At 50.1% G+C, this 27988-nt stretch overlaps 4 protein-coding genes across 4 annotated transcripts in view; 1 reads left to right on the top strand and 3 right to left on the bottom strand.

Annotated features, from left to right (window-relative positions):
• Window positions 1–4691, bottom strand: part of GOLGB1 (golgin B1) — a 40413-nt gene extending 35722 nt beyond the window's left edge. The window contains exons 1-3 of the mRNA XM_058022306.1: window positions 4632–4691; window positions 2131–2273; window positions 1580–1712 (exon numbers count right to left, since the gene is read on the bottom strand). The gene's annotated coding sequence lies outside the window, so the exon portion shown is untranslated. The remainder of the gene's footprint in view (window positions 1–1579; window positions 1713–2130; window positions 2274–4631) is intronic.
• Window positions 4692–8467: 3776 nt separating this feature from the next.
• On the top strand, window positions 8468–17525 carry LOC131082649 (guanylyl cyclase-activating protein 1-like). The gene is made up of 4 exons (XM_058022716.1): window positions 8468–8708; window positions 14538–14687; window positions 16334–16424; window positions 17395–17525. The coding sequence occupies exons 1-4, from the start codon at window positions 8511–8513 to the stop codon at window positions 17520–17522; spliced, it is 567 nt and encodes a 188-aa protein (XP_057878699.1). The 5' UTR covers window positions 8468–8510; the 3' UTR covers window positions 17523–17525.
• On the bottom strand, window positions 10690–13679 carry LOC131082648 (acrosin-like). The gene is made up of 5 exons (XM_058022715.1): window positions 13014–13679; window positions 12509–12727; window positions 12062–12339; window positions 11388–11521; window positions 10690–11244 (listed from the first exon to the last, which is right to left on the bottom strand). The coding sequence occupies exons 1-5, from the start codon at window positions 13082–13084 to the stop codon at window positions 10870–10872; spliced, it is 1077 nt and encodes a 358-aa protein (XP_057878698.1). The 5' UTR covers window positions 13085–13679; the 3' UTR covers window positions 10690–10869.
• A 3298-nt stretch (window positions 17526–20823) lies between the features above and the next one.
• LOC131082352 (COMM domain-containing protein 4-like) lies at window positions 20824–21748 on the bottom strand. Its single transcript, XM_058022212.1, has 4 exons — window positions 21745–21748; window positions 21504–21562; window positions 21226–21260; window positions 20824–21127 (listed from the first exon to the last, which is right to left on the bottom strand). Exons 1-4 carry the CDS (start codon window positions 21746–21748, stop codon window positions 20824–20826), a joined length of 402 nt encoding a protein of 133 aa, XP_057878195.1.
• Window positions 21749–27988: the final 6240 nt, after the last annotated feature.

Here is a 27988-nt window from a genome sequence, read left to right as displayed (position 1 = left end):
TCTACAGGCCAAACATGGCCTGTAACATAAAATCAGCTTTCTGCTGATAAGTAGTGGAAATAATGGACTGAACCTTGATGTTTGCTAAACAGATACAAATGTGTCACATTAGAGAGATGACAAGACCTCTGCATGTCACATACAGGACAGGACCTCAACATAGGGGAATAGTCCAGAGAGAACATAGATTCACTGGCTGTTGCTAATCATACCTTTCATTTCCTTGAAGTTCAGGAGCCAAACTAATCCAGCAAGTGGAAGTGAATAACCAAAAAACATGCAGCAGTACCAGCCAGCAACATATAATTTGTCATTTTGGGGAGAGCAGTAAATTAAATTCTCCATTATTAACTGAGACCTCACTAAATTGACCAAATTCAAATGAGCCTTTGTATAGAGTTGCCAATCAGGAGGATAACAACAGGCTGGAGAAACAGATGGATAGAAACATTGTGAAGTTCAGGAAAGGTAGAATGCCTTTCCTATTCCTGGAATGGGAAAAGCATAAGTGGCACAGGCTGAGGAGCAGCTGACTGCACAAGTGTGCTGCAGAAGACAAGCTCCAAGTGCTGATGGCCAAGCCTGGCACAAGCCACCAGTGCACTTACAGAAAAGGTCAGGTGCACACTGAGCTGTTCTGGCAGGACTGCAGGCAGCAGTTTAAAAAAAGCAATTATTCCTCTCTATTCACACCGGTAAGACTACATGTGAAGTAGAGTGCCCACTTTCAAAAGAGTGAATCAAGTACAGCAGAGAGGCCCTAGGATGACTGACTGGGGTTTGCTTTACAAGGCATGTGGGGAGTGAATGAGTGTTGGGCTTGCTCAGCCCTGACAACAGCAGGTGAGGAGTAGCATACAATTGCTGTCCTCCCTACAAGGACTCATAAGGTAACTACAGACAGAGTCACACACCTCTTACAAGGTCCACATAGGATGGACACGAGGCAGAGGACACAAGTCACAGCATAGGCAATTTCAATCAGAAAAAACGCAGAGAAGAAGTTAAAATACTATATTAGGCTCATAGCATTTTGATCTCATTTTTGATGTTAGACATGCTAAGAGCAAAGGATTTGACCAACTGAACTCCCAAAGTCCCATGAGAATCACAGAATCATCATTCTAGTGTTCGACAAAAAGAGGTCACATGTGACTTTTGACATCTCTGAACACAAAGGCCACAGAACTGTCGATGCCAGTAAGTGGCAAAATAATTTGTACAATTACAGAAGCTCCAGTATTGCAAGCTGAAACTAGGCAAACTCATATTAGCTATAAGATCAAGCTTACATTATTAAAATTATCTCCATCAAATGGAATCTTTTAATATGATGTCACTGCCTCACTAGAAGCAGGCTCCTGAAGCTGGCTACACAGATCCACTCATTCCTGACCTCCTTTGTCTTACTAAGCAAAGCTTTGGTCCTAGATTGCCACTTAAATGTGTGGAAATATCGACACTGGAAAGGAGCAGCTCACTACTCATCTGCAGCAGTCACCTGATCTTGCACAAGTAGAAAACATGACACTGCACATTGTCATGCATCAATAGTGGAAAAGAGCATATGAATACTAACCTGCTTTGTACTCCAAGGAGCTCATGGGTCTCCTGATTCAATAGTAGTGTTTCCAAGGTAGAGCAGTCACACACAGGTCTTTCTTGCCATTCTTTATTATCTCTTGAGTACTGACAGGTTGTACGAACCAAGACTTTTGATGGAGAGAGAAGCAAAAAGAACAAAAACAAAAAAATAAATTATCCAATAATAAAGAAATAAGCTCATCCTTCATCCTACGCAGTACACTCCAGGACTGTTAGTCAGTCACTTGCAATACACATGAAAAGTGAGACAAGTCTGCTCTGTTTGGGAACATGGATTTGCAGACATGCCCTGGTTTCTCACACTGCATGCATAGCACGAGCTTAGGCTCTTCAGCCCAGGGAATAGAACACTCCAGCAAGTTAGTGTAGCAAAAAGACATGCAGCAAGAGGCCAGGCCTAAGACAGGCTCCTGCAAAGAGCTCAGGGGGATGCAACTCCTCCAGAAGCACAGTCCAAATGCCAGGGCTGCTCATGTTCTGCAACAACACAGCAGCCACTGAAACAAGTCCTGGTGCTTTGCTCACCTCTCAGCTGGCCCTGGGCGAGACGTGAGGCATGCAATTCCAGAACAGTACAGCTTCACAGCTCCTGCCAGGGAGATTTCTTCTGGCAACATCAACTGCTCACCGATGCGGTAACGAGACACTCATGTGGAGACCCGGAACGTCTGGAATCCATCGTAAGAACAATAAAGTATTTGTAGTTCTGTAAACCATCACTCCCACGATGCCCCAGTGAGGAACTGAACCTGCTGTCCTGGCAATGATGCATTTTAGGAAAGAGCCATCCAAATGCAAGAATGCCTCTTTTTAACTGTCTCAAACACTGATCTTCCAACTGAGCGTTAGGCCACAGCCTCTTAAAGTCAGAAATGCAAAATATGTGGCTGGGACCGAGAGAACCAATAGATGAATTATTAGAAGTGGTATTAGAAATACAAAAAAGAAGCAAAATCTAGGCATGTACTTGGGCCTGGGCACTTATCTCCTTGCTACAGGCACTACAATTTCAGGCATGCATACCTGGACTGAGAAAACGTTTCTTGGCATTTGCCCAGGTTGGCCACCTTAACCTGACACCGCCCTCAAGCTAGTGAGCCTTGCTGGGTTTGGCTCACAGCTGATCACCTTAAAAACACAAACAGAGGAACCACCTGCACCTATTTGCACGGATGTGGACATTAACAACCTGAACTCCAGCCTTAGAAATTCTTGTCTTTTGAATTAATTTTTAATTTACATTCTCGGGTCAGCCAGATATGGCAAGGGATGTGAATGGGAAACAAACAGTGATTCTACAATCCTGCAAACAGCAACAGGTTTGCTGTCTGTGTAGAAGAAATAGGGAAAACACAGGCCTAGGTGGGCCACTGCTCTGGAGAGCATCCCTTGGGCCACATCTCTGAAAGCAGCACTGTAGAGAGGCTGGGGATTGCGGTGGACAGCTGAGCTAGGCCATCAATGCACGCTCGTGACAGAGCCCAGCAGCAGCACCCTGGGCTGCAGCACGAGGAAGGTGATCCTTCCTCTCTGCCAGGCACTGGTGAGGCCGTGTCTGGAGTCATGTGTCCTGTTCTGGGCACCCCACAACAAGAGGTGAGAGCTTGTTGGAGAAAATTCAGTTGAGGACAACATAAACAAACATAAATGAATAAATAAAAGGCTCGAGGAGAATCTTATCAAAGAACCAGACTGGCTGAATTTAGGAGGTCATCTGGTCTAAGCTCCCTGCTCAAACAGAAGCTGTGCAGACAGCTTCTGAGTATCTCCAAGGATAGAGGCTTCACAACTTCTCTGGACAGCCTGTGCCAGTGCTCAGTAAGCCACAGAGTGAAGAAGTATTTTCTGATGTTCAAGGTAATCACCTGTGTCTCAGGTCATGCTCACAACGTCTCATCCTTTCACCAGACACCACTGCAAAGAGCCTGGCTCTGCCTTCTCTGAGCCCTCCCTGAGAACAAAACCAGGAACAGGCATAACACGGCTTTAAATTGTCCCAAAGCCAACAGCCTGCACAGGAGGCGGTGGCTGGCCTGTGCATCAGCCTCAAGGCAGGAATATCCTGGTGTTGTACAATCGCAAACACGAAAGGACAGAGGTTTTTCCGTGTTCCACTGCCTCGCCCCAATAAAGCAAACAGTGCTCTCAGAGACAAGGCTGGTGCTCTCCCAGGCTCACACCTGGATTCACCACCTATGGATTCTCACCTCTGTAATGAACAGCAGAACACAAGAAGCCTCGCAGTGCTCAGGATGTGAGCCAGGATCCTTTACATCCTCTACCTTTGCTCAGCATTCCTGTGACTAATGAACTTTTGCAGGGGAAACTTTGCTTTAAACACTGGAACTACAGACCAGCAGTGATGTGGAGGAGGCTGCTTTTCTCTGAAACACACATCGCTGACCCAAACAGTCAAAGCCCACTGCTAGTTTGCACAACCTGCATTAAGCAGCACATTTCTATCCCTAGGTATCAGCCACAGCAAAGAAAAACTTGACAATATTCTTCCCTGATTTATTATACTATAAGTTTATTATACATAAATGAAGTTAATTCCTCGTATTTCCCTTCATTTAAAATCAAACACGCATTAAAAGCACTGCTGCTGTACACAAGCCCTGGGCCAAACTTCTCCCGCTGTGCGGAGGGGTTGCAAGGAAAGCCGGGAGGGACGGGCAGGTGCCGGGAGCGGGGACAGCGGGCAGCGCCGACGGGCCCCGGCGGCCCCGCAGATGTACCGGAGCGCACGCGAACCGCCCCGGCCGGGCTGCGCTCCCGGCACCTGCGGGCACCGCCGCCAGCGTCCCACGGCCGTGGGGACACGGGGCCGGGACGCAAAGCCCAGAGCGAGAAGAGAGGCTCGCCCCGGCCCACCGCCCCTTACGGCCCCGGGGGGCTGCGAACCCGTCCCGGCCGCGCACGGCACGAAAGGAGCCCGATCAGCGACTGCCGCCGAGAGCTGGGCGGCAGAGCCCGCGGTCCGTGCAGAGCAGGTGGAGAGCACCCGGGGCGGGGGAGGTACTGACCTGCAGCACAGCAGGAGGGCAGCGCCGAGGAACGGCTCGAACCCGCCGAGGAGCTCCCGCCACCGCCGGAGCGCTCTACCGCGCCACCTCACCACCGGAACGCGCCGCCGCCGCTTCCGCCTCCGCGGGCCCCGCCCCCGGCGCAGAGAGACCAATCAGCTGCGGCGGTTGAAAGATAGACGGGACGGCCAGGCAATCGTGACGGAGAAGCTGCCTCGGCGCCATGGTTATCCTGCAACATGGCACAAAGTGACCAATCCCGAGGACGCTGTGGGTTCCCGCCCAATAACAAGGCAGCGACCAATCAGTTGCGGCGTTTCGGGCCGGACGGGCGGTGTTGGTGAGACGGAGGCTCGCACTGGCCGCTGGCCGACGGGGGCGGGGCCGCGGGGGGGTGCCTCAGGGAGGCGTGGCCTCTGGGGGCGGGCCGCGTGGAGGCGGGGCTGTGGGGCGGGGCCGCGTGGGCGGGGCCGCGTGGGCGGGGCCGCAGAGATACTCGCCGCCGCTCGTTGTCGGCGGGGATCGGCGGGGACGGTGTGCGGTGGTTCGGTCGGAACGTCCCTTTACGGAGGATCCAGTCCCACCCCCTTGCCACGGGCACCTCCCGCCGGGCCGGGTTGCTCCAAGCCCCCTTCAGTCCGGCCTTGAGATCTTCCGGAGATGTCCGATCCGAGGCTGCGCTCGTGCAAATGGGCGCTGCTGTTCCCTGCTCTCGACATAAAAATATTTTTAGATGCTGATAGGCTGCAATAAGGTCTCTCCGGAGCCTTCTGTTCTCCAGGCTGAACTCCCCAGCTCTCCCAGCCCGTCTCCAGAGCAGAGGGGCTCCAGCCCTTGGAGCAGGTCCGTGGCCTCCACTGCACCTCCTTCGGCAACTGCAGATGTGCCTTGTTCGGAGGGTTCCGGGGCCGGAGAAAGCTCTGCAAGGGGGGTCTCACCTGAGTGGGGCAGAGGGACAGAATTCTCCCCTCACCTGCTGCCCGGGCTGCTGGGCATGTGCGCACTGCCAGCCCCTGTCCAGTCTTGTTTTCCTTCTCATAACTCTTGGTCCGTTCCCTTCCTGGTCTGTGCTGGTACCAGAGGTTGCCCCCAGCAAGATTTCAGGGGCCGGAGCAGCGCAGTGTCCTTGCCCCCCGGCCATCCTTACTGTGCGTGCACATGGCTGTGTTCCTGTTTCTGATGACACCGCTGGTGTGCCAATGACCTGCCGTGGCCATGGGCTCTGTCCCTACTTCACAAGGCCTCAGGACCAAAGCTTGCCAGCTGTGCTCTGAATTCTTCATTTGATGCCCTGCCTGCAGCTTTGCTCATTTCGTTCATTTCACTTTGTTCACTCAAGCTGTGAGAGCAATCTCTCCAGGTATCTATGGCTAATTTATTTAACTTAGCTATCTTTGTGTGGTTCAGCCATGGGCTTATATTGGTAGTAACAGCAAGCAGTTATTTTAGGGAGAATGAGATATTTGCAACTCTAACACATACCTTTGTAAGTCTAAGTGGAAGGAAAGAGAAGAGAGAAAAAAAAAAGAAAAAAGAAAGGAGGATGAGAAAATCATTGAAACCATTCACAAGAACATCACGTTTCTCCCAGTGAAGGATCCAGATGCTGACAACTTCCCGTGACTCTCCCCTCCTCCTCTGCAAAGATCCAAGTGAACCACAGATCTTAATACCCAGAGAAGCAGCAGGTAGGTCAGCGTAACATCAGAGAAAGCACAGAAACAAAGTGCATGTGTTGCTATTTTAATTGGATTATTGCTACTAGTGCAGCTTTTTTCTTTGTATAAGTACTTGACCTACATTATTTTTCTTTGCTTTTCTGTAATTAGATGTAGATTTATTATGACTCCCAAGTCAGACTGTTAAAATTTCTATAATACTAAAAATAAGTTTTGGCTTTAAATGTGTATGTTAAGTGGTGTGACTGATATTCTATAGGGAAGGGATTAAGGCATCCAGAAGGATCTGGACAGGCCAGAGAGGAGGACCCATGCCAACTCATGAAGTTCGACAAGGCCAGGCGCAATCCCCAACAGGGGTACGGGCTGAGTGGTGAGTGAACTGGGAGCAGTCCTGTGGAGAAGAACTTGGGAGTCTTGGGGAGTGAAAAACTGCATGTGGGCCAGCAACGTGCACTCCCAGCCAATTGCAGTCTGAGCTCCATCAAAAGCAGCACAGAAAGCAAGGGAGCCTAGGCTCCAGTTACCTGCTTTGGGGGAAGGTGTTTCTGCCCATGGTGAGGGCTGTAATCAGATGATTTTTAAGGACTCTTCAGCCATAACTGTTCTGTGATTCTGTGAAGGTCCATCAGTGGGAAGCACAGAGAGTGTGTGGGCTTAGACATCCAGCCTACCCACAGCTGTTTTTCGATGCCTGGTCTCCCCAGCTGCTGGCATCTGGACACGCCGGGCCCTGCGAGGTGCACAGCCCTGCCACAGCACCAGAACAGATTCCCATGCACACAACAACCTGCAGACAGACACAGATACTGGGCGCCCCTTGAGTTCCTGTGAGGGGGTGCTCAGGATGCAGAGAAACACAGACAGGTGGGTCACCCTCAACCCTGCACCCTCAGTCTAATGGTCAACTACTCCAGTGGTCTCACTAACAGAGATAACTACACCTGTCTCACGAACTGTTTGGCCTATTTGCTGCCTAGCCTGGCTTGATATTTACTAGTGATCATGGACTGACATGATCTCACTCAATCCAGTTGTGGGCGCTTAAATCCCCATGCATACATATGCCCAGAGCACAGTGCTGTGCAGCCAAAAAAAGAAAAAAGGAGGTAGAAGTGTTAGAAGACAAGAAAGACTGTGATGACCAGGCCCAAGGGATGGATACACATTCATACAGATTAGCACCAGACCCTTCTGTTCCCCTTGCCTCCATTTTCTTGTGCGTGTTCATTCCCATACCACCTAGACCCATCCCTTTCCCCACCTTCTTTTCCCCTTCTAAACATCCTGTTCTGAGTCTTGTCCCCAGGTGCTCCTGCCCTGGACACACGGTGTTTTCCATGCGTGCAGGCAGTACTCAGTTTGTAGAGTCCTCTGCAACCTCTCCTGCTGACCCATCATGGTGGGTGCCACCTCTGGGCCCGTTGCACTGGTGCCTCGCCTGCAACAGATGTAGAAGGAGCTGGGACAGGGCCTTTATTTCTCTTACTGGGTAATTTGTGTTCCCCAGCTTGTGGTTGTCTCTCCACTCCTTCCCCTTTGTGCAGTTGAGCCTTTTATGGGTTGGCTGCACTTCCGTGATGGTTCTTGGATTTGCCAGACCAGGGGATTATTTGTGTCCTCCTGCATTGTTCCTTTGTGCTCCTTTGTGTGCATGGAGGTGAGCTTTTTCCCACATAACCTCACTCTTGTACTGGGCCACTTCTGTAACACTTTTTGGTCCTACACACTCTGTTATTCAACACGTCTATTTGAGAAAACAGACTCTCAAATCCACTTAGAGGAGAAGATCTTTACTTAACCTCACAGCCCACAACTTATGGGCATTTCCTCTTATCTTCACATATAATTATATCAAGGTTAAAAATAGGGTAGTCTACCACACCAATATAGCTGCCAATGCCAGTGTCTGATTAACCTTCTCACCCTTTCTGCTTTAGCTCCTAAAATAGCAGCGATTTGCTAAATTATCTTGCATCTCCTTTCCATTCTAAGAAGAGTGTTTGTATCATTGAAACTTTCTGGTTTGTGGATCAGCCTCTAAGAAGATTAACGTTTATAATTGGCTTGTGGAAGGTTAGATCCCTCACGTAACTGACATTGGTGTTGAGCATGGACAGGAGCAAACGGGCAGTGCTGTGAGAGCCACAGGAGGAAGAGGATCATTCCTGTAGCATCATCCTTCTGACCACAGATACACATGGGAAACAACAGCAGCTCCACCGTGGACGATCTGCAAGCTGTCGAGATCCACCACTGGTACAAAAAATTCATGACAGAATGTCCTTCTGGACAGCTGACGGAGCATGAATTTAAGCAGTTCTTTGGACTTCGAGGGCTGGATCCAGAGGCCAATAAGTACATTGAGCAGATGTTCCGCACGTTCGATATGAACAAGGTGAGTTCTCTGCAAGGAATTAACTGTCTCGTGCTGCTTAGAAGTGATCCAACTCCTGCACTTTCAGAGTCTTTGTCTTTCTCTTGCAAACATAAAGAACACAAATATTCCCTTGCAAACATTTTCTCTTGCAAACACTGGTGGGGAAAGCTGCCAAGGGATGCTTATGTAAAGTAGCTAAATGTAAGGAACAAATGAATGTGTACAGGTAATAACACAGATGACATAAACATAAGTACACCTGATTATCTAACTACCTTGTGCAAGTTCATATTTGAATTTTGAAAATTCCTTACTGCCAGTTATTTGACTTGGCCTTGTTTAACTAGCAAAATGCTAATTTCATTATTCTTCTTACGTTCTTACATGTTCTTATTATTCAAAAATATAGCTGTATGAGATCATGGAGACCACAGGAATCAGACACAGTAGAAATCATTATAGCATTCACAGAGGAATAATTTCCAGGTATTTGGCAGCTGCAATTAACACTGCATGGGCAGACAAAGTCTGAGGCTTTCCTTGGTAGGTGCAGCATGAAGCTGGAGTGAGGGGGTGGGCAGTGCTCCTCACTGTGACAGGTGACTGCTGGTAGAAAACAGTAGCCCACATAATTCCTTTAAGTGTGCCACGGCCCTTACTTTTGCCTGCTTTTTATCCATACGTATTACAGCCTGTGCCTGCAGGCCTGTATTCTTAATGACAAAGGAATCTGGATTTATAGCATCCTGGGAAAATTCAGCTTTACTCTCTGCTCCAAGGTTCTGAAATGGAGTCAAGGAGGATTCAGTCACAGAGGCATGACAACCAGGTGGAAAATCACGGAGTTAGTCTTGAAGAAGAAAAGCCTAGGGACCAACAAAGAATGTTATTTTGGACATGTCAGACAGCATAAGGAGTTAAGGAATGCTTAGGAATATTATAAAATTTTTAAGCAGAACAGCAGACAGGCTCCATTAGGGTAGCTGAGGTCTTTTGGTGGATGTAATGACTGTAGATAACGGTAGACCTCAAAGAATATCTTTTCTCATCCCAAAGTCCTCTGTGCCCAGGATGACAATAGTGATGAGAAGCAGTTTCATAAGGTAAAGCAAAACCTTTCAGCTGTTGCACAAGTCTTTCTTTTACTTCATCTCTCTCCCTACTTGGGATTTTAAAGGAATTTAAAATTTATTCAATGATGTAGTGCATTCCAGAGTTCTCCTGTGAGCCCTGTGTTATGCAGTAAACAATGTTGTAGGAAGGTTCTCAAATTCAAATTTAGTCAGAAAATCTATAATCTAAATAAAGTGATAGTGATCTCAGGAGGAATGAAGTAAAATTGTGGCAACTAGTGGCAATGGACCTAGTTAGTCTTAGTCTGTTAACAGTTAGTCACTTAATCTAAGATCCTTCTATGAACAAGGGCAAGGAACAAGAGACCCAGAGGAAAATCCACCCTGTCATAACACAGACCTCATGGATGGAATCATCTGCCCTCTGGATCTTCAGATTTTGAAAACTTTGATGATGATGAAGAGGATAAATTTTCAATATTCTTCTTTTATAAATTGCAGTTGTAGCATTATAAAATGGTTTGTTTTGGAAGGGACCTTAAGGGTCATCTCATTCTACCACCTCCCATGGGCAGGGACACCTGCCATTTTCCCAGGTTGTTCCAAGCCCTGTCCAACCTGGCTTTGGACACTTCATGGGCCAGGGCCTCACCACCCCCTGAGTAAAAACTCCTTCCCAGCGCCTCATCCCAATCTCCCCTCCTCTAGGTTTAACCCATTCCTCCTTGTCCTGTCATGGCCTGCCCATGCAAAAAGCCGCTCTCGCTCTCCCCCACTGTTATAACCTGCTTCAATGCAAGGGGCACTGAGGTTTCCCTGGAGCCCTCCCCAGGCTGAAGAATGAATGTGAACAGCACAGCAGATGGACAGACAGAGCAGGGACTCTGCGAGCCTGCGGGTGCACTGAGCAGGGCTGAACACACGGGTAATGGTGAACACAGAAACTTTACTTCAACACCTCAGTCACGTCAGCATCGCTGTGGCTGCAGCGCAGCAGCGTGGGCAGGACAGAGAAGCCTCTGGCCCCGAGGCTGCCTTGGAGCTGCCGTGATCCACTGTAGCCCTGGATCCTGCTCATCCTGCTGCTGCTCAGGCTTTTTGTCCTTCTAAAACTGCAGGAACTCCTGCACCAGATTCCAGAATTGCACCAGGATCTGGTGTGGGAATGCCATGGGCAGTGTCGTGCCCGAGGATGTCACTGCTGGTTTCTCGTTGTACTCAGGGGTCAAGTTGATCTCTTCCTCTGGTTCCTCAGGCTCCTCCTCGGGGGCCGAGGTGACAGGTGGCTCCGGTGCTGGACCAGCTCTTTCTGCTGGGCTCAGGCCCGTCTGGAGCAGGATCCAGTTGTAGAAGTGCTGAGTGGAGGTGTAGATCCCGGGGTGCCTGGCTCTGTCACAGCCTCTTCCCCAGCTGTTCAATCCCACCAGCCAGTAGTAGTCAGCTGCATTGTCCTTGCAGACGAGGGGACCCCCGCTGTCCCCCTGCACCGGGAGAGATGGTTCAGGGACTGTGGGGGGCTGCTGTGGGGAGGGGAGGGGCGGACAGGGGACAGGCTGGGCTGCGTGTGGGGGATGAGGGGGTCCCTGCGCTGCCAGGGGCTGAGGGACTCATCACACGCTCCTACCTGGCAGGTGTCGATGCCGCCCTGTGGGTACCCAGCACACAGGTTGCGGGGGTGGATGGCCCCCGCGTACCACCGGCTGCTGTTGCAGAGCTGTGTGTCCATGAGGTGAACCTTGGCCTCCTGCAGCACCATGGCTGTTCCCTGAGCTGTGGGCACAGAGGGGAATGAGCCCCAGCAGCTCGGTACCCATCCCTTCCCCTGCCTGGGGTGAGCCCCCTTCCCAGGCCTGGCTCTGCCCCTTCCCCAGGGGTGACATTGTCCAGCTGTGTCCCTGCCCCTTCCCCACGGGTGACATTGTCCAGCTGTGTCCCTGCCCCTTCCCCACGGGTGACATTGTCCAGCTGTGTCCCTGCCCCTTCCCCACAGGTGATGTTGTCCAGCTGTGTCCCTGCTGTTGGCCTGGGGAAGGGGCCAAACCCCCGAGGTTTCCCAGGGCCAGCAGGAATTGTTTGGGTGAGCAGGGACCTTACAGCTCATCCCGTTCCATGCTTGTCTTGGTGGAGGCTCCTTCCCCCAGCCCGGGCTGCTCTGAGCCCGGCCCTGCTGGCGCCGTGCGGCCGGACCCTGTGTGTGCCCTGTGTGTGCCCAATCCGTGTCCCTGTCTGTGTCCAGCCCATGTCCCTGTGTGTGTCCAGCCCGTGTCCCAGGGTGCCCAGCTCGCCCTGGGAGCACACATCCTGTTGGGAACTCACCTCTGGCAAAGTTCCAGCCGGCGATGTAGCAGGATTTCAGCTCCGAGACCCTGAGTGAGGGGTCGGGCACACAGGCCAGCTGGATGTAGTTGCTGCACTCCACGGGCTGGTCCAGCTCCACCAGGGCGATGTCGTTCCTGGCCGTGGCAACCACGTAGTGCTGGTGCACCAGGAGCCTCTGGATGCGTCTCACCACAGCCCCAGGGCCTGGCTGAGTCAGATCTGTGGCCCCAATCACCACGTCCCACGTGGAGATGCCCCTGGGGAGCAGATGGACAGAGGGGTGACAGGGAGCAGAGCCACGGGCTGCAGCAGCCCAGCATTTCCCGGCCTTCTGCTTGCCCAGGTGGGCAGGGCAGCGGCCCATGGTGCTGTGAGCTGGGTGCCTGCCCGTGCTCTGGGGACATCTCTGTCCCTGCTGTCTCTTACCCGGCTCTGGCGAAGCAGTGTGCCACCGTGAGCACCCACTGGGAGCTGAGGAGGACACCCGTGCACATGTGCCACGTGCCGTTCTCCCAGGTGGCCTGGATGCTGACGATGCTGGGCCAGGCCCCAGAGGGGACACTGGTGTCACCCTCACGGGACGTGCCAGCAGCAGAAGTCATGGAACTGTGGTCAGAGGCCATGGGCCGGAGCCTGCAGGTTCTTCTGTAACAAAAAGCCATTGCTGTTCAGCTTGGTGGCTGCTGCTACTCAGGCTGAACATCCTCTCTCATCCCTTCCTGCCCAGTGTTGAGTGGCAGGAAGACTCGGGACCCCAGAGGGGCACATCTGTCCCCCCGTGCTACTGCAGCCCCAGACAGGTTTTGCCAGTAGCCGGGCACTGGCCAGGAGCCAAGGCTCTTCCTGCAGCAAGTGAGGCCGGATCACTGCAGTGTGAGTGTAGGGAACGTTTGGGGCCCCTACAGGGAAACTCCTAAGTGGGACCACTGACCTGCAGGTGTCCCAGGTGCCCCCCACGGGCCCGGCCAGGGCCAGCAGCACGAGCAGCCCCAGCAAAGCCATCGGCGCCAGCGCAGGTGGCAGAGCCAGCGCAGAGCTGTCACCTCCAGTGCGGCCACTGCCACAGCACCCACAGCCTTCGTGGTGCTCACAGTGCCCGGGCCAGGGCCGCTGTCACAGAGGGGCTGGTTCTGAGTGCTGGCATGGCAGGGAGGGGCAGCACGGAGTCATAGAGACGTGGAATGCTCTGGGTAGAAGGGACTTTATGACCACCCAGTGCCACCCCTGCCGTGGGCAGGGCCACCTTCCACTATTCCAGGGTGCTCCAAGGCCTGAGGCCTGTCCAGCCTGGCCTTGGGCACTGCCAGGGATCCAGGGGCAGCCACAGCTGCTCTGTGCCAGGGCCTGCCCGCACCCACAGCCAGAAATTCCCTCCTAACACCTAATCTAAATCTACCCACCTTCAGCTTAAGGCCATTTTTCTTGTGTCCTATCACTACAGGCTCTTGTCCAAAGTACCCCTCCAGCCTTTTTCTAAGCCCCTTTTAAGTACTGGAAGAGGCACCAACGTCTCCCTGGAACGTTCTGTTCTCCAGGCTGACCAGCCATGACTCTCTCAGCCTGTCAACCCTTCTTCCCACCCTGAAGGAATATTTTAAATGTGGTGATCCTTACTCTAAAACAGCAGTGCTCTGCTAGTTCGCCTACATTCACCTTTTACAAATGTTTCTTTGCACCCATTTCAGAAAGGCATCTGACTTTGATTACATACCTTAAAACTTGAAAGTTTCATTTTTTTTGCTGTTATTTCTTGAGGAATTATTGTTATTCAGAATCTTTGACCTAGATATGTGTAGATATGTTTTTATTTGTAGTTTGTTTTTAACAGCTTCACATTTTAGTCAGCTTAAAATCTAGGGCCAATGAACCGTTACTAACTGGCATTTTTCTTGCAGAAGAAACAAGAGCCTTTTGACTTTCTTTGTAGAGTCAAGAAATTAAATACTAAAAACCTAAATACTGAACGTTTTTTTCAGTAATCAAATCATGCTCTGTGTATTTTACAAAATATCCCCAGTCACATTATTTTCCACAGAATGGAGAAGAGATCTGTGGCTTTGTGGAATAGCAGTTTCCCACAAAGGCAGAATAGACTTGTACAGAAAACCTGCAGCCCATGGGCTGGGCTCAATATTCTCTCCCAGCAGGCCAAAGGCAGTCAGCTTTGGTGTACAGAGGGGGCTTTGTTCATGCTGACAACCAGGTTCCTTCACTGCAGGTGGTGAGCAGAGGGGAGTCTCTATGTACTAGATCATAACTTTAGCAACCCAGGTATTTAGTAGCTAGAGAAATAACGTGTCTGTGCACTAAAGATTTTTCCTAAGTCAAAGTCTCTGTGCCACTTGTTGGCCTTTCTCTTTCAGCTGTGAATCTAAAGAGCAATAAGGTGAAACAACTCCAGTGCATTAAGTCCCTCTGTTTACTCCTGTCACAATTTGGGGGTTTTTTCTGGCAGGATGGATATATTGATTTCATGGAATACGTGGCTGCCCTCAGCCTCGTTCTCCGAGGGAAGATGGAGCAGAAATTGCGGTGGTATTTCAAGCTCTATGATGTAGATGGCAATGGCTGCATTGATCGACATGAACTGCTCAACATCATCAAGGTGAATCTCCAGGGGTCTATGCTCTTGCCTCTTTCCTTAAAGACAAATCACACAAGTAAGACCTTTGCTGTTGCTCATGTGGATGATCATGGATGAGACCTTTAAAAGCATTCCTTCTCTGAGCAGAATTCCCCATCACCGTACAATGCAATAAGCAGACTTAGACTCTTTATCACCACAGCTTATGTTACAACATAGCTAACCATAAAATTATTTTAACTGCCTGTTAATTGCACTTTCCAAAGTTTCAGACCCTGTGACTGTCTGTTGCTATCTCTGCAATGTGTGCTTCATCTTGAGGGTCCTTTTCCCCATGAGAAGTTGAAGAGCTACTCCCAGTTTGATTTTTAGAATCAGTTCTGAAATATCAACATAATAAAACATTTCTGATTCTGGCGAATAGCCTGAAGAAAAAGGATTGAGAATTGAAAGGATTATATGCAAATAGCTATTGTGGATGAGGTTGGGATTATGGGCAGAAAGATCTTTATATATATCTCAGAATTAATTGTGCTGCAAATTCAGATTATTTTACAGATAATTACCAAGGTAATTGCAGGAAAGATTCAATGACCTTCAATAAATAGCATTTCTGAATATGAAATGTCATAAAATTGGTTTGATAAAGCACTAATAGCATGTTAATAATGCACTCTCATCTGTATAAGAATTTTAGAGCTGGGTATCAAAGAGACCTGACCAATACCTGTAGTAATGTACAGCTTCCTACTAGTAGCTTTAAATAGAAATACTCAGACATGACAGTGAAACAACAGATAGCAATAGTTAACACAGAGTTCTTGAGAAAAAAATTCTGGGGGCAACAACTGGTGGCAAGAAATTTATTGTCCTTTGTCTTTTTTGGGTGTAGTTCAGTGTCTTTTTTGGTAACCTTAGGAAATTGCTGAGATAATTTAAGTTTCAGTAAAATAGCATTTGAAAAAGAATTAATAAAATGACCAAATATCAAAGGGTAAAAACTAGAAAATATTTAGTCTTAGAATCAGTATAAGGGCTCTGAAATCACATATTTCATGGATATCCTTAAACAAAGGAAATAATTAGCACTGAAAGAAAAGACAACCCTGCACTATGTAGTTATGAATAAGAAGAATTGTAGCAAACACAAGTGGATAAAGCTTAAAGTTTCTCAAGATGAAAATGAATTTCCAATGACCTTTAGGGAGAAGCCAGACACACAGGAAGAAGTATATAAATGGAAATTGTGAAAGTAAGAATAGAAATAAATTACCGCAGCATATAACAAAGGAATTTCATAATGTCAATTGTGGAAAGTGTTTGACAGTGTTTCTGAGGCTTGGTGTATCATAGGGTCACAAAGTGGGACAAAGTGGATCAATTAGGTGGATTCTGATTCTGCCATTTCTGCATCACCTAAACTGTACCTAAGCAGAATTAGGCCAATCCTCTGAGTTTTGCTGCTCATTCCGTGCTCCAGAGCCACACTCCCTTTTTGGCACCCTTCAGTGCCATCCATAAGGGCTGATGATTTGTTTTCCTGTGGTACTGGTTCATTTGTATGGGGAAGGTACCAGGCATGACTGTCTTGTTTTGAATCAATGCTGACATGTGGAATCAGTCTGGGAGTCGTCAGGCAGCTGCTTACTCTTGCTCTTTTATTTCAGGCCATTCGAGCCATTAATGGTGGTGACCATGAAACGAGTGCAGAAGAGTTCACCAACCGAGTCTTCGACAGGATTGATGTGAACGGCGATGGTAAGGTTCCTGCCTTTGTCATCCAGCTTAGACAGGCTTTTCTACAGAGTAACATCCCACTTTTCCTTTCTTGGTTGAACTTTAGGCCTCTTCACTTTGTATTTTATTTCTATTTGCATTCTCAGCCAGTAATGCGTTCTCCATGGACCAAAAGGATTTTTCTCCTGGCACGATACATTATCAGTATGACAGGATTTGTTTCCTGTACTGCTCTAAGCTTTGTTCTGTCCACATGAGTTTCATAGTGGGGTTTTGGAGTGGTGTTTTGTTTTACTTTTTGTATGTTGCTGTGTAGCTGATGCCAGTTAGAAGTGGGAAATATTATCAAATGGCCCCAGCTGCTCCTAAGTACTTCAGTATGAAAAGGAAGAACTGCAATTTAATGTTGAAGTTCAGAGTTTTTTCACTGGGTCTGCTGCGGGCAGTATGGCAAGAACATGAAGTGCTCAGTCAAAGGCTGGTCAAGTGTCACTGTGGTCCCTGCATGTCCCCGAGAGGTATCTCTTTCCTTGCTACTTCAGGTGCTCATTACTTCCTGACAGGCTCTTTTGTTATTCCAGAATAACTCTGCTGAGCTGATTCCCTGTATGAGGGCTTTTTGGCCTAGGACAAAAAAATTTGTTTCTGTCTGTCACAGCCTCCTCCTGTCAGTTCCTTTATCCTTGAAAACCAGCAAGTACAGGGCAGGTTAGTATTACGACAGGTTGAGCCAAAAAGAATGCCATGATCCCACTCCTTAGGTACCCACTTCTATTGTTCTTTCTTATGTAGCTCTTCCCTTGTATGGGGAAAAAAAGGGAAGCAGGTGTTGTCTGGATACTGGGGATGTTTCATAAAAGCTTAAGAAGACTCTCTGAGGCCTTAGAACATTGGTTCTAAGTATATAGTAAGTGGTCTCTAAAATTAGATTACTGTACTCGTTTTCCTGTCAGATGTGGATTCTGATGCCCTTTATTTTTGTCTGACACAGGTGAACTTTCTCTGGATGAATTTGTGGAGGGAGCAAGGAAAGATGAGGAGTTCATGGAGGTTATGATGAAAAGTTTGGACCTGTCACACATTGTGGCCATGATAAACAACCGTCGGCATAGTGTATAAATCAAGCTGGGAGAAAATGCTGTCCCAATAGACAGATGGGTGTCACAAGGAAGGAGAGACAGCATTTTTCAAAACAAAATTTCCATAAACATGAATATGGAAGTAGGAACAGAAAGACACTGCTGTATTTGTGTATCTGAGTGCATGTTCCTATACAAATACTGAAGCTTAGCCACATAAATGCAAGGCAGGTTCAGAAGAACTGAATCTGGGTGGCAGTATTTGACTCGTCTTTCTAAAATTTAAAGGCCAAGTTTCAGGACACAAATTTCCTTTTTATTCTGTGTCCCAGCTTATCAGTTTGAAACGGACTAAAAGTAACAGCAAGTTTGTGAAGAGCGCTAGCAGACCTGGGTGGTGGAGTGTGGAGGACATATTATGACATAGAAAAGAAGAATCTCAAACTGTTATTAGAGTAGAGAACGAACAAAAGAATGTAACTTGCACTGTTCTTGTCATGGTATTGGTTCATAAACACCAGCATGGTTTACCAGCATGGTCCCTACCACATGTGCTTGAATTTGGTTGTCTCTACAGAAGCAGCTTTAGTCATAAGACCACAAGAACTGAAAGAAAAACCAGTCTGGCAGTGACAAATCTGTCCTCAGCTGCAGCTCTTTGAGCTTTCTGTGATCAAAGAATTCTAGCAAACAAGTCAACAGTTTGGAGCAGCTTCTGTAACCAGAGAAAATACGCTATTCAGTTTCCCAAAGCAGAAGAATTACTTGAGAGATCATATCTTTTATATACTCATGGTCCGACTTATTCTCCTCTCATACAACTGAGTCGCTGGGAATGTTCAAAGCCACACTGAACAAGGCTTGGAGTAACCTGATCTAGCTCCATGGCATGGGGCTGAAGCAAGATGATCTTTGAAGTCCCTTCCAACCCAAACCATTCTGTGACTCTATAAATGAAGTATTTGAAGATGATCCTAATATTATTGCCTCACACATCCTTCATTGGTCTTTCTTCTTGTTCTTGAGGAGACAATCTAATTGAAAGAAACAACTCACCAAGGTGACTTGTGAATTGTGCTGTTAATGTGAAGGCTGGAGTGAAGCTGACACGATGGGAAGAGTGATGCAGCATGGATAGAAGCTCAGCAAACTGTGTCTTGTTTGCTGTTCATTAGATAAGGTCATGATCAGAAGCTCCTTTGAATCTGGGAAGAGAACCAGAAGGAAAGAAGAATGCAGGAAATGTTCAATGGAGTGCCTATGTCACAGTTGGCATGTTTTTCCTGTGCAGGAGGAAGAATGTGCAGACCTGTAACAAAACTTTAGATTGAACTTATTCTTGCTTATATTTAGGCTTCTGTAATGTTCATATGTGTATGGGTTTGCACGGTAAGGTCCTGGTAGCAGGGAGGCTTACAGGGATGTCTTCTTCTTTGAGAAGCTGATGGAAGCTTACCCCATGTCTGGCAAAGACAACGCCAGCCGGCTCCAGGATGCCACTGGCCAAGCCTGAGACCTTCAGCCATGGTAGTAACATGTCTGGGATAACATATTTAAGAAGGAAAAGTTGTTGGGCAGAAGCAATTGCAGCCAGAGAAGTGAGGACTGAGAATATGTGAGAGAAACAGCTCTGCAGGCGCCAAAGTCAGCTAAGAAGGAGGGGGAGGAGGGGTTCCAGGTACTGGAGCTGAGATTTTCCTGCAGCCCATGATGCAGGGTGTAATGAAGCAGATTGTCCTCCTGGAGCGCATGGAGGGCTGCAGGAGGGAAGCACAAATCTACCTGCAGCCTGTGGAAGAGCCCCGTGTTGGACCAGGTCCTGGAAGGACCTAAGAGCAGCTTTCCTGGCAGGGCTTGTGACCTCACTTTAAAGCAGTTCCTGAAGGACTGACCCCAGGGAAGGTACCTCACACAGGAGCAGCTCGTGAAGAACCACAGCCTGTGTGAAGGACCCATATTGGAGAAATTAATGGGGAACTGATCCTGTAGGAGGGATCGCATGCTGCAGCAGCACAAGGACTCCTCTTTCTGAGGGGGAAGCAGTGGCATGAAATGACTGTAACTTCTGTTCTCATCTTCTTGCACTACTGGTGGGGAGGAGGTAGAGAATGGGAAATAAAGTTAATCCTGGGAAGGAGAAAGGGATGGGGGAAAGGTGTTTTAAAGACTTTAGTTCTCATTACTCTACTCTGATTTTTTTGGTAATAAATTCAATTAATTTTTCCCTCTGATGTCTCCCTGTCCTTATCTCAGCTCGTGAACTTTTTTATATTTTATCCAGCTGAGGAGAGAAGTGATTGATAGAGAGGCTCTGGGGGGCACCTGCCATCCAGCCAGGGTCCACCCACCACAATAGTATTCTAACAAAGTGTCTGGGCTTTCACTGAAAGGAAGATTTAGTAAGGGGCATTTAGTAAATACTGTCATTGCAGTGTGAAAGAGTGAGTGATCATGTTTAGAGTAGCTACCAACAGTTTTCTAGGCAGGCTCATGCTCCGGGCCTACTGGCACAGGCATGTCTGCAGTCTTAGAGCTTCTGCAAGGAATCACAGCCTCATGTTTGGAGAACTGTCATGTGAAAAGGGAAGATTTCCTTGACCCTTAATATTTAATTTGTCTGTCAGTGCCCCAGGAAAGCTGAGACCCTTGTGCCTGACCAGTCTGTCAGTGCCCTTTTAGAGGGACCCTTTGTTGAGCAGTCCTGATGGACTGAAGTTTGACTGACATTCAGGGAAATAGGCCAAGTGCATAAGGGAGACCCTCAGCAGGTCTTCCCAATTTATGAACCCTCAATAGGACTTCCTATTTGAATATGTTACCTGCTTGCTGGCAACTGCTAGCATCCATGAAGGAGTCACACTTTGGAATTTTATGGAACAGTTTATGGAACTATACTCTTTATAAATATTAATATAAATATATAAATATGAAATTGCAATATTATAAAATATTAATATGTATAAAATATAAAATTGTGACAGGTTAAGGTTCAGGGATTGTTGGTGATGGTATCTGTCAGTGACAGTATTTGACTGCAAAACTTATTCAGAGCACTATCCAGACAAGCTGTAGTCCCCAATAAAAGTATTCAGCAGGCAGAGTGCATTTCTAACCCAACAGGCATTCCTATGGGGGAGAAGACAGGTTCAGCCCATTGACTGATCCCAGCAGTTATGATGGAGCCTTCACTAATTTTTTCTCCATTCTTGGCTTACTTTTATAGTATTTCTTTATATTTAGGTGAAGCTTGAGTGACTCTACTCATGCATATATTTGCTACTGATTGGTGTAGAATTCTCTCACTTCACTTTCAAAGATACAGTCAAAAAAATGTACAGCGTTCATTCCAAGTGAGAGGTTGTTGTAACTTGGAAGCAGGTACCTTTGGGATGCACAGCAGGCAGCCTGCGCTCCATCTGGCTGTGAAGAAGGCAGGGCTGGGAACTGTCAGCAACATCCCAGCAGGTCTGGCTGATGGTGCCACCCTGAGGGCTTCCCCTGCCTTTGGGCAGTCCCAGCTGCTGCAGCTCACTTGACAGAGACTCATTGTCTATACTGTGCTTGGCTGCACTGGAGATGATGAAGCCGAGGACAGCAATGGTTGCCTTCACATCCCCTGACTGCAGATGGGAAGGAGGGCAAGCTCTGTCACCTTGGGAAGGCGTCTGCAGAGTCACTGCTGCCCGTCTCTGGAGCGTGGCTCCATCGGGGGACCGTGGTAAGGACAGCAGTGCTCACCTAACTCTGCACCTGAGGACAGCTTCAGGACCTTGTCATACTGTGGGAGAGCAGAGCTTCACAGTAAACACCAGCTAACACACTGACTGCCAGTGTTAACACTAACAATTCTTACCTAAATATTAATACTAGTAGCACTTACTATGCGTATTATTAATCCTAGTAGAGGCTGGTAGCGTTCTTTAGGCTGAGGCTTGCATGAAGAACACAAAATTAATTAACGTTGCTGATTATGCTATTGTGTTGCAATACTTGGCCTCCGCTGCAGTAGCCCCACACTTACCTCGATGGCCTGCCCCAGCAGGTCCCAAAACACCTGGATGCAGATCAGCTTAAGCTTCACTGATGTGATAAACAGAGTTCATTCTGTAAAATTTTTAAAAGTTTATTAAAGGATAAAAGGACAAAATAATCCAGCACTGGGATGCTTTTAGCACACAGCCAAAGAGCACAGAGGTAGCTTAAAATCATGTTCACTATATACTGTTACATTGCTGAGGTTACATGCATATTCATTAACTTACACATTATTCAAACATTCCTTTGACTTTTTGATGTTCCAGGAACTCTCTTGTTTGGTTTTAACCTCTGACTTGTCTGCAGAACGTTCTGTAAATGAGGTCTACACATTTTATTTCTTCCTGTAGTTTTATCCTGTTGCTTCACACTCCCTGATAATACCGATAAGAGTCGATAAATGCTTACTGGATGCTTAAGCTCTTTTTGTCACTATTATCACTTGGTAGGGGCAGTCTGCAGTTATAAGAAACAGAATAATTGCTTTACACCATTTTCTGAGTTAGTTACATAGAAGCACTTTAGTTTCTATTTCAACATTTTGCTAAAGCCTACGATATATTTATCACGCTACTATTCATATGAAATATACAGTGCATACATAAACTGGCATATTACACTATACAAAGCAGTTCAAAGTAAGTGTAAGTTTTACCACATCAAAATACTTGTAATGCAAAAAGCTAATCTATGAATGTGAAAGCCAGTATTGTTTTATCATCTATAACATCCGACGACGAGGGTGAGCAGCGGGCCCGCAGCAGGCGGAGGGCGGGCAGGGGGACGCGGGCACTTAACTTCGGCCAGGGTGCTGATCTCGGCCAGTCGGGGCAGGCCAAGTCCCCGCAGAAGCGGAAGCATTGCGGTAGAAGAGGCACCCAGAGCCCGCAGCGGGCGCTGCACGCCCTCCCCGCTCCCGAGCCCTCTCCTCACCAAATCGCCGCCGCTCCCTAGTCCGCCCTGCTGTCGCAAAGACGACCCGGAACCCCTCCCGGGCTACACTCCTCTCCGCCTCCTGCCCCGAGTGCCGATGGGGCGCTCCGGTAGGGGCTCTGCGGGGGTCCTTTCGCCGGGACCTGGGCACGAGAGAGGGCCGGAGAAGGGGACGGGGGTTTCGCGAGCGGGAGCGCCGCCGCCGCCGCCGCCGCCGCCGCCGCCGCCGCCGCCGCCGCCGCCGCCGCCGCCGCCGCCGCCGCCGCCGCCGCCGCCGCCGCCGCCGCCGCCGCCGCCGCCGCCGCCGCCGCCGCCGCCGCCGCCTGCGAGCCCTTCGGGCAGGCCGAGCTCCGCCCCACGCTCCCACGGGCCGCAGCCTGACGGCTCCTAAGCCTGCCAATCACGGCCCGCCTTTCTCCGTCCGCCCTGTCCAATCACAGCCGCCCTTTCCAACCGGAAGCGGTCCCGCCAATCTCAGCCCGCTCAGTCGCGGCTCGCCGCCTCAGACTGGCCCCGCTCGCCCGTACGCCTGAGGCGCCGCTCCCGCCACCGCCGCTTTGGGAGCCGGCGGAGCAGCGTCCCCGCTGCCGCTGCCTCGGCAGGCGCTGTTGCGGACGGGAAGGGCGGCCGGGAGCTTCCAGTTCAGGTCCTGGTCGGGATCAGGTTCTGGTCCAGGGAAACGGGCAGGCGGCGGGGAGCGGGCGGACGCGGCCACAGCAATGGCGGCGGCGGGAGCAGCGCTTGAGGGGACCGCGGGGAGTCGCGGATCCGCGCGCGGCGGGAATGGGCGGGCTGGGATTGGTGGAGCCGGCAGGCGCTGCTTCGGGTTGTGATTGGCTGGCTGTCCGCCCGTGGGGCATAAATAGCGGGCGTTGGGGCGGCAGCGGCGTCAGTTCGGCGGTGAAGGTGTGAGCGACGGGAGCTGCGGATGCGCGGTCCGAGGAGCGGCGCTGCGCCAGGACGGGACCCCCGCGGCAGCTGATCCAGGGAGCGCCGGTGAGCACGGGCGCGACGCCTGCGGCAGTATCTGGGGCCGGCCGTGTCCAGTTCTTTCTGCCGCGCCCTGCGTGGCTCGGGTAGCCAGCGGCTGGTGTGGGGCCTGGAGTGGCGCGGTGGGGGGGGGGGCGCCGCCTGCTGTCACTGGGGGCTGGGAAGTAGCTGCTTCGCGGTTTCTGGATTTAAAGAAATGTTCAGAATACGAGGAATAAAGCTTGCTTTTTGTATTTTTATTACTTTATTTTCTTTTTACTTGTAATGTTTTTTTTCTTAATTGTGTTATTTTAGTATTGCCCGTTTTAATACATCTTTTTGGTTTGATTTGTTTTCTTTACTAGATATCTCATGTTAATTCGGTAAGGGTTGTGGGACTAGGGCTGAAACACCAGTTGTGAGAGCAGTGGGGACATGAAACCCCAGGGTGTGGAATAATGATTTTGGCATGAGTCCGGCCCAAAACAATGTGGAGGGGTGGAAATGCTGAGGCTAGATAAATGCCATGGGAGGAAGGCATGGAGCTGCAGCACAGGGCCTGCAGGTTATGCCTGGGGGTTCCCAGCCCCTGCCCTATGGTACCAACGAGGGGCTGAGGGTGTGGGGGCTCAGAGGGTTCTAGGGCTCAAGAACCAGCCCAAGAGTGCCTTTTGGGATGGGGGGGCAGGAGTCCAGTGGCTGTTCCCAGCCCCCGGAGCTGCCTGAGGGGAGGTGAGGGGGCCTTTGTGCAGGTGCTGGGCTGAGAGCCAGGGTGAGGGGGAGGGTGGATGTTGAGCTTCAGGCTTCCAGTGTCCCCAGAGTTGGGATGCCACTTAGGGTTGCCACTTAGGGCTGGGTGGGTGGATGGGACAGCTTCTAGAGATACTGAAATTGTAATGATGGCAGTAACTGATTTGTGGCCTTATCAACAGCCCCAAGGTGCAGTGAGAAGCATGAGCAGCTTTTAGCTGCAGCCAGTAGGAAGCTGAGGAGCTGGAGCTGAGGCAGCAGAGCTGGAGGAGACAGAAATATGGTAGGGTTTGATGTAAAACCTCTGTGGGGCTGGGATAGGGATTGTGGAGTGGGGAGGTGAACTGCATGGTTGGAATTGAAATTGCTGTGAGGGCTGTGATCTGAGCTCAAGAACTAGAGCTAAAACAAAGATCCTGTCCTGAGAAGCACAAGTAGTATCGTGTGGCACTACTGTGAAGATGTTGAGCAGGAAGTGCAAGAGAAGAGCTGGCAGTTAAATAAAGCTTGTGGGACTGGAGTTGAAATCACTGGGGACGGGGTGGGGACTGCAGTGCTGCAGAAACAGTCACTGCTACAAGGGATACTCACTGTGGATCTCAGGACTAAACGTGGAATGGGACACAGAGCTGGAAGAAGAGAGCTGGCAGTAAAATAAAGCTTGTGGGTCAAGAGCTGAAATCACTGGGCCTGGTCTTAATCACTGTGGGACTGGCATTGCAGCTTAACACATGACAGCAACCTTAGGGCTGGTAAAGGCAGTGTATTGTTCTTGCGCCGAGGTCACCGTAGGCCTGTGACATGGACGCAGGGGCTGGGTATTGCCGCTAATAGTAGAACAGGATGTGGGGAAAGGGGGCGGCAAGCTCGCGCCTGAAAACCCCGTCGATGCTAGAATATTGCCTGCGCCTGTGATGGCACCTCTTGGGGTGCGGCTGAAATCTCCGTGGGGCTGGGAAGTGGACTGCGGGGCTGGCAATTTGAATGAAAATGGCAAAGGCACTAGACCTGTGAAGGGGGCCGTGGGCATCCAGGACGACTTATGCAGGGGTGTGCAAAGTGACTGGGGACTGCTCGGTGGGAGCTAAAATCACTGCAGGGCTAGCATATGGATGGTGGGGTGGGCTTCCAGAGGCTCGTGCCAGAGCTGAATTGTTGCCCGGCTGGAGCCAAGAGCCAGATGCTGCCATTTGAAGCTGGAGAAACACAGAGCTGGAGCTGGAAGAAGAGAGCTGGCAGTAAAATAAAGCTTGTGGGTCAAGAGCTGAAATCACTGGGCCTGGTCTTAATCACTGTGGGACTGGCATTGCAGCTTAACACATGACAGCAACCTTAGGGCTGGTAAAGGCAGTGTATTGTTCTTGCGCCGAGGTCACCGTAGGCCTGTGACATGGACGCAGGGGCTGGGTATTGCCGCTAATAGTAGAACAGGATGTGTGGAGTGGGGAAAGGGGGCGGCAAGCTCGCGCCTGAAAACCCCGTCGATGCTAGAATATTGCCTGCGCCTGTGATGGCACCTCTTGGGGTGCGGCTGAAATCTCCGTGGGGCTGGGAAGTGGACTGCGGGGCTGGCAATTTGAATGAAAATGGCAAAGGCACTAGACCTGTGAAGGGGGCCGTGGGCATCCAGGACGACTTATGCAGGGGTGTGCAAAGTGACTGGGGACTGCTCGGTGGGAGCTAAAATCACTGCAGGGCTAGCATATGGATGGTGGGGTGGGCTTCCAGAGGCTCGTGCCAGAGCTGAATTGTTGCCCGGCTGGAGCCAAGAGCCAGATGCTGCCATTTGAAGCTGGAGAAACACAGAGCTGGAGCTGGAAGAAGAGAGCTGGCAGTAAAATAAAGCTTGTGGGTCAAGAGCTGAAATCACTGGGCCTGGTCTTAATCACTGTGGGACTGGCATTGCAGCTTAACACATGACAGCAACCTTAGGGCTGGTAAAGGCAGTGTATTGTTCTTGCGCCGAGGTCACCGTAGGCCTGTGACATGGACGCAGGGGCTGGGTATTGCCGCTAATAGTAGAACAGGATGTGTGGAGTGGGGAAAGGGGGCGGCAAGCTCGCGCCTGAAAACCCCGTCGATGCTAGAATATTGCCTGCGCCTGTGATGGCACCTCTTGGGGTGCGGCTGAAATCTCCGTGGGGCTGGGAAGTGGACTGCGGGGCTGGCAATTTGAATGAAAATGGCAAAGGCACTAGACCTGTGAAGGGGGCCGTGGGCATCCAGGACGACTTATGCAGGGGTGTGCAAAGTGACTGGGGACTGCTCGGTGGGAGCTAAAATCACTGCAGGGCTAGCATATGGATGGTGGGGTGGGCTTCCAGAGGCTCGTGCCAGAGCTGAATTGTTGCCCGGCTGGAGCCAAGAGCCAGATGCTGCCATTTGAAGCTGGAGAAACACAGAGCTGGAGCTGGAAGAAGAGAGCTGGCAGTAAAATAAAGCTTGTGGGTCAAGAGCTGAAATCACTGGGCCTGGTCTTAATCACTGTGGGACTGGCATTGCAGCTTAACACATGACAGCAACCTTAGGGCTGGTAAAGGCAGTGTATTGTTCTTGCGCCGAGGTCACCGTAGGCCTGTGACATGGACGCAGGGGCTGGGTATTGCCGCTAATAGTAGAACAGGATGTGTGGAGTGGGGAAAGGGGGCGGCAAGCTCGCGCCTGAAAACCCCGTCGATGCTAGAATATTGCCTGCGCCTGTGATGGCACCTCTTGGGGTGCGGCTGAAATCTCCGTGGGGCTGGGAAGTGGACTGCGGGGCTGGCAATTTGAATGAAAATGGCAAAGGCACTAGACCTGTGAAGGGGGCCGTGGGCATCCAGGACGACTTATGCAGGGGTGTGCAAAGTGACTGGGGACTGCTCGGTGGGAGCTAAAATCACTGCAGGGCTAGCATATGGATGGTGGGGTGGGCTTCCAGAGGCTCGTGCCAGAGCTGAATTGTTGCCCAGCTGGAGCCAAGAGCCAGATGCTGCCATTTGAAGCTGGAGAAACACAGAGCTGGAGCTGGAAGAAGAGAGCTGGCAGTAAAATAAAGCTTGTGGGTCAAGAGCTGAAATCACTGGGCCTGGTCTTAATCACTGTGGGACTGGCATTGCAGCTTAACACATGACAGCAACCTTAGGGCTGGTAAAGGCAGTGTATTGTTCTTGCGCCGAGGTCACCGTAGGCCTGTGACATGGATGCAGGGGCTGGGTATTGCCGCTAATAGTAGAACAGGATGTGTGGAGTGGGGAAAGGGGGCGGCAAGCTCGCGCCTGAAAACCCCGTCGATGCTAGAATATTGCCTGCGCCTGTGATGGCACCTCTTGGGGTGCGGCTGAAATCTCCGTGGGGCTGGGAAGTGGACTGCGGGGCTGGCAATTTGAATGAAAATGGCAAAGGCACTAGACCTGTGAAGGGGGCCGTGGGCATCCAGGACGACTTATGCAGGGGTGTGCAAAGTGACTGGGGACTGCTCGGTGGGAGCTAAAATCACTGCAGGGCTAGCATATGGATGGTGGGGTGGGCTTCCAGAGGCTCGTGCCAGAGCTGAATTGTTGCCCGGCTGGAGCCAAGAGCCAGATGCTGCCATTTGAAGCTGGAGAAACACAGAGCTGGAGCTGGAAGAAGAGAGCTGGCAGTAAAATAAAGCTTGTGGGTCAAGAGCTGAAATCACTGGGCCTGGTCTTAATCACTGTGGGACTGGCATTGCAGCTTAACACATGACAGCAACCTTAGGGCTGGTAAAGGCAGTGTATTGTTCTTGCGCCGAGGTCACCGTAGGCCTGTGACATGGACGCAGGGGCTGGGTATTGCCGCTAATAGTAGAACAGGATG

Source organism: Melospiza georgiana, chromosome 4 (genome assembly GCF_028018845.1).
Source record: "Melospiza georgiana isolate bMelGeo1 chromosome 4, bMelGeo1.pri, whole genome shotgun sequence".
NCBI classification, from domain to species: domain Eukaryota; kingdom Metazoa; phylum Chordata; class Aves; order Passeriformes; family Passerellidae; genus Melospiza; species Melospiza georgiana.
The sequence above is the reverse complement of the archived record's forward strand: the minus strand, read 5'-3'. Positions and strand labels throughout refer to the sequence as shown.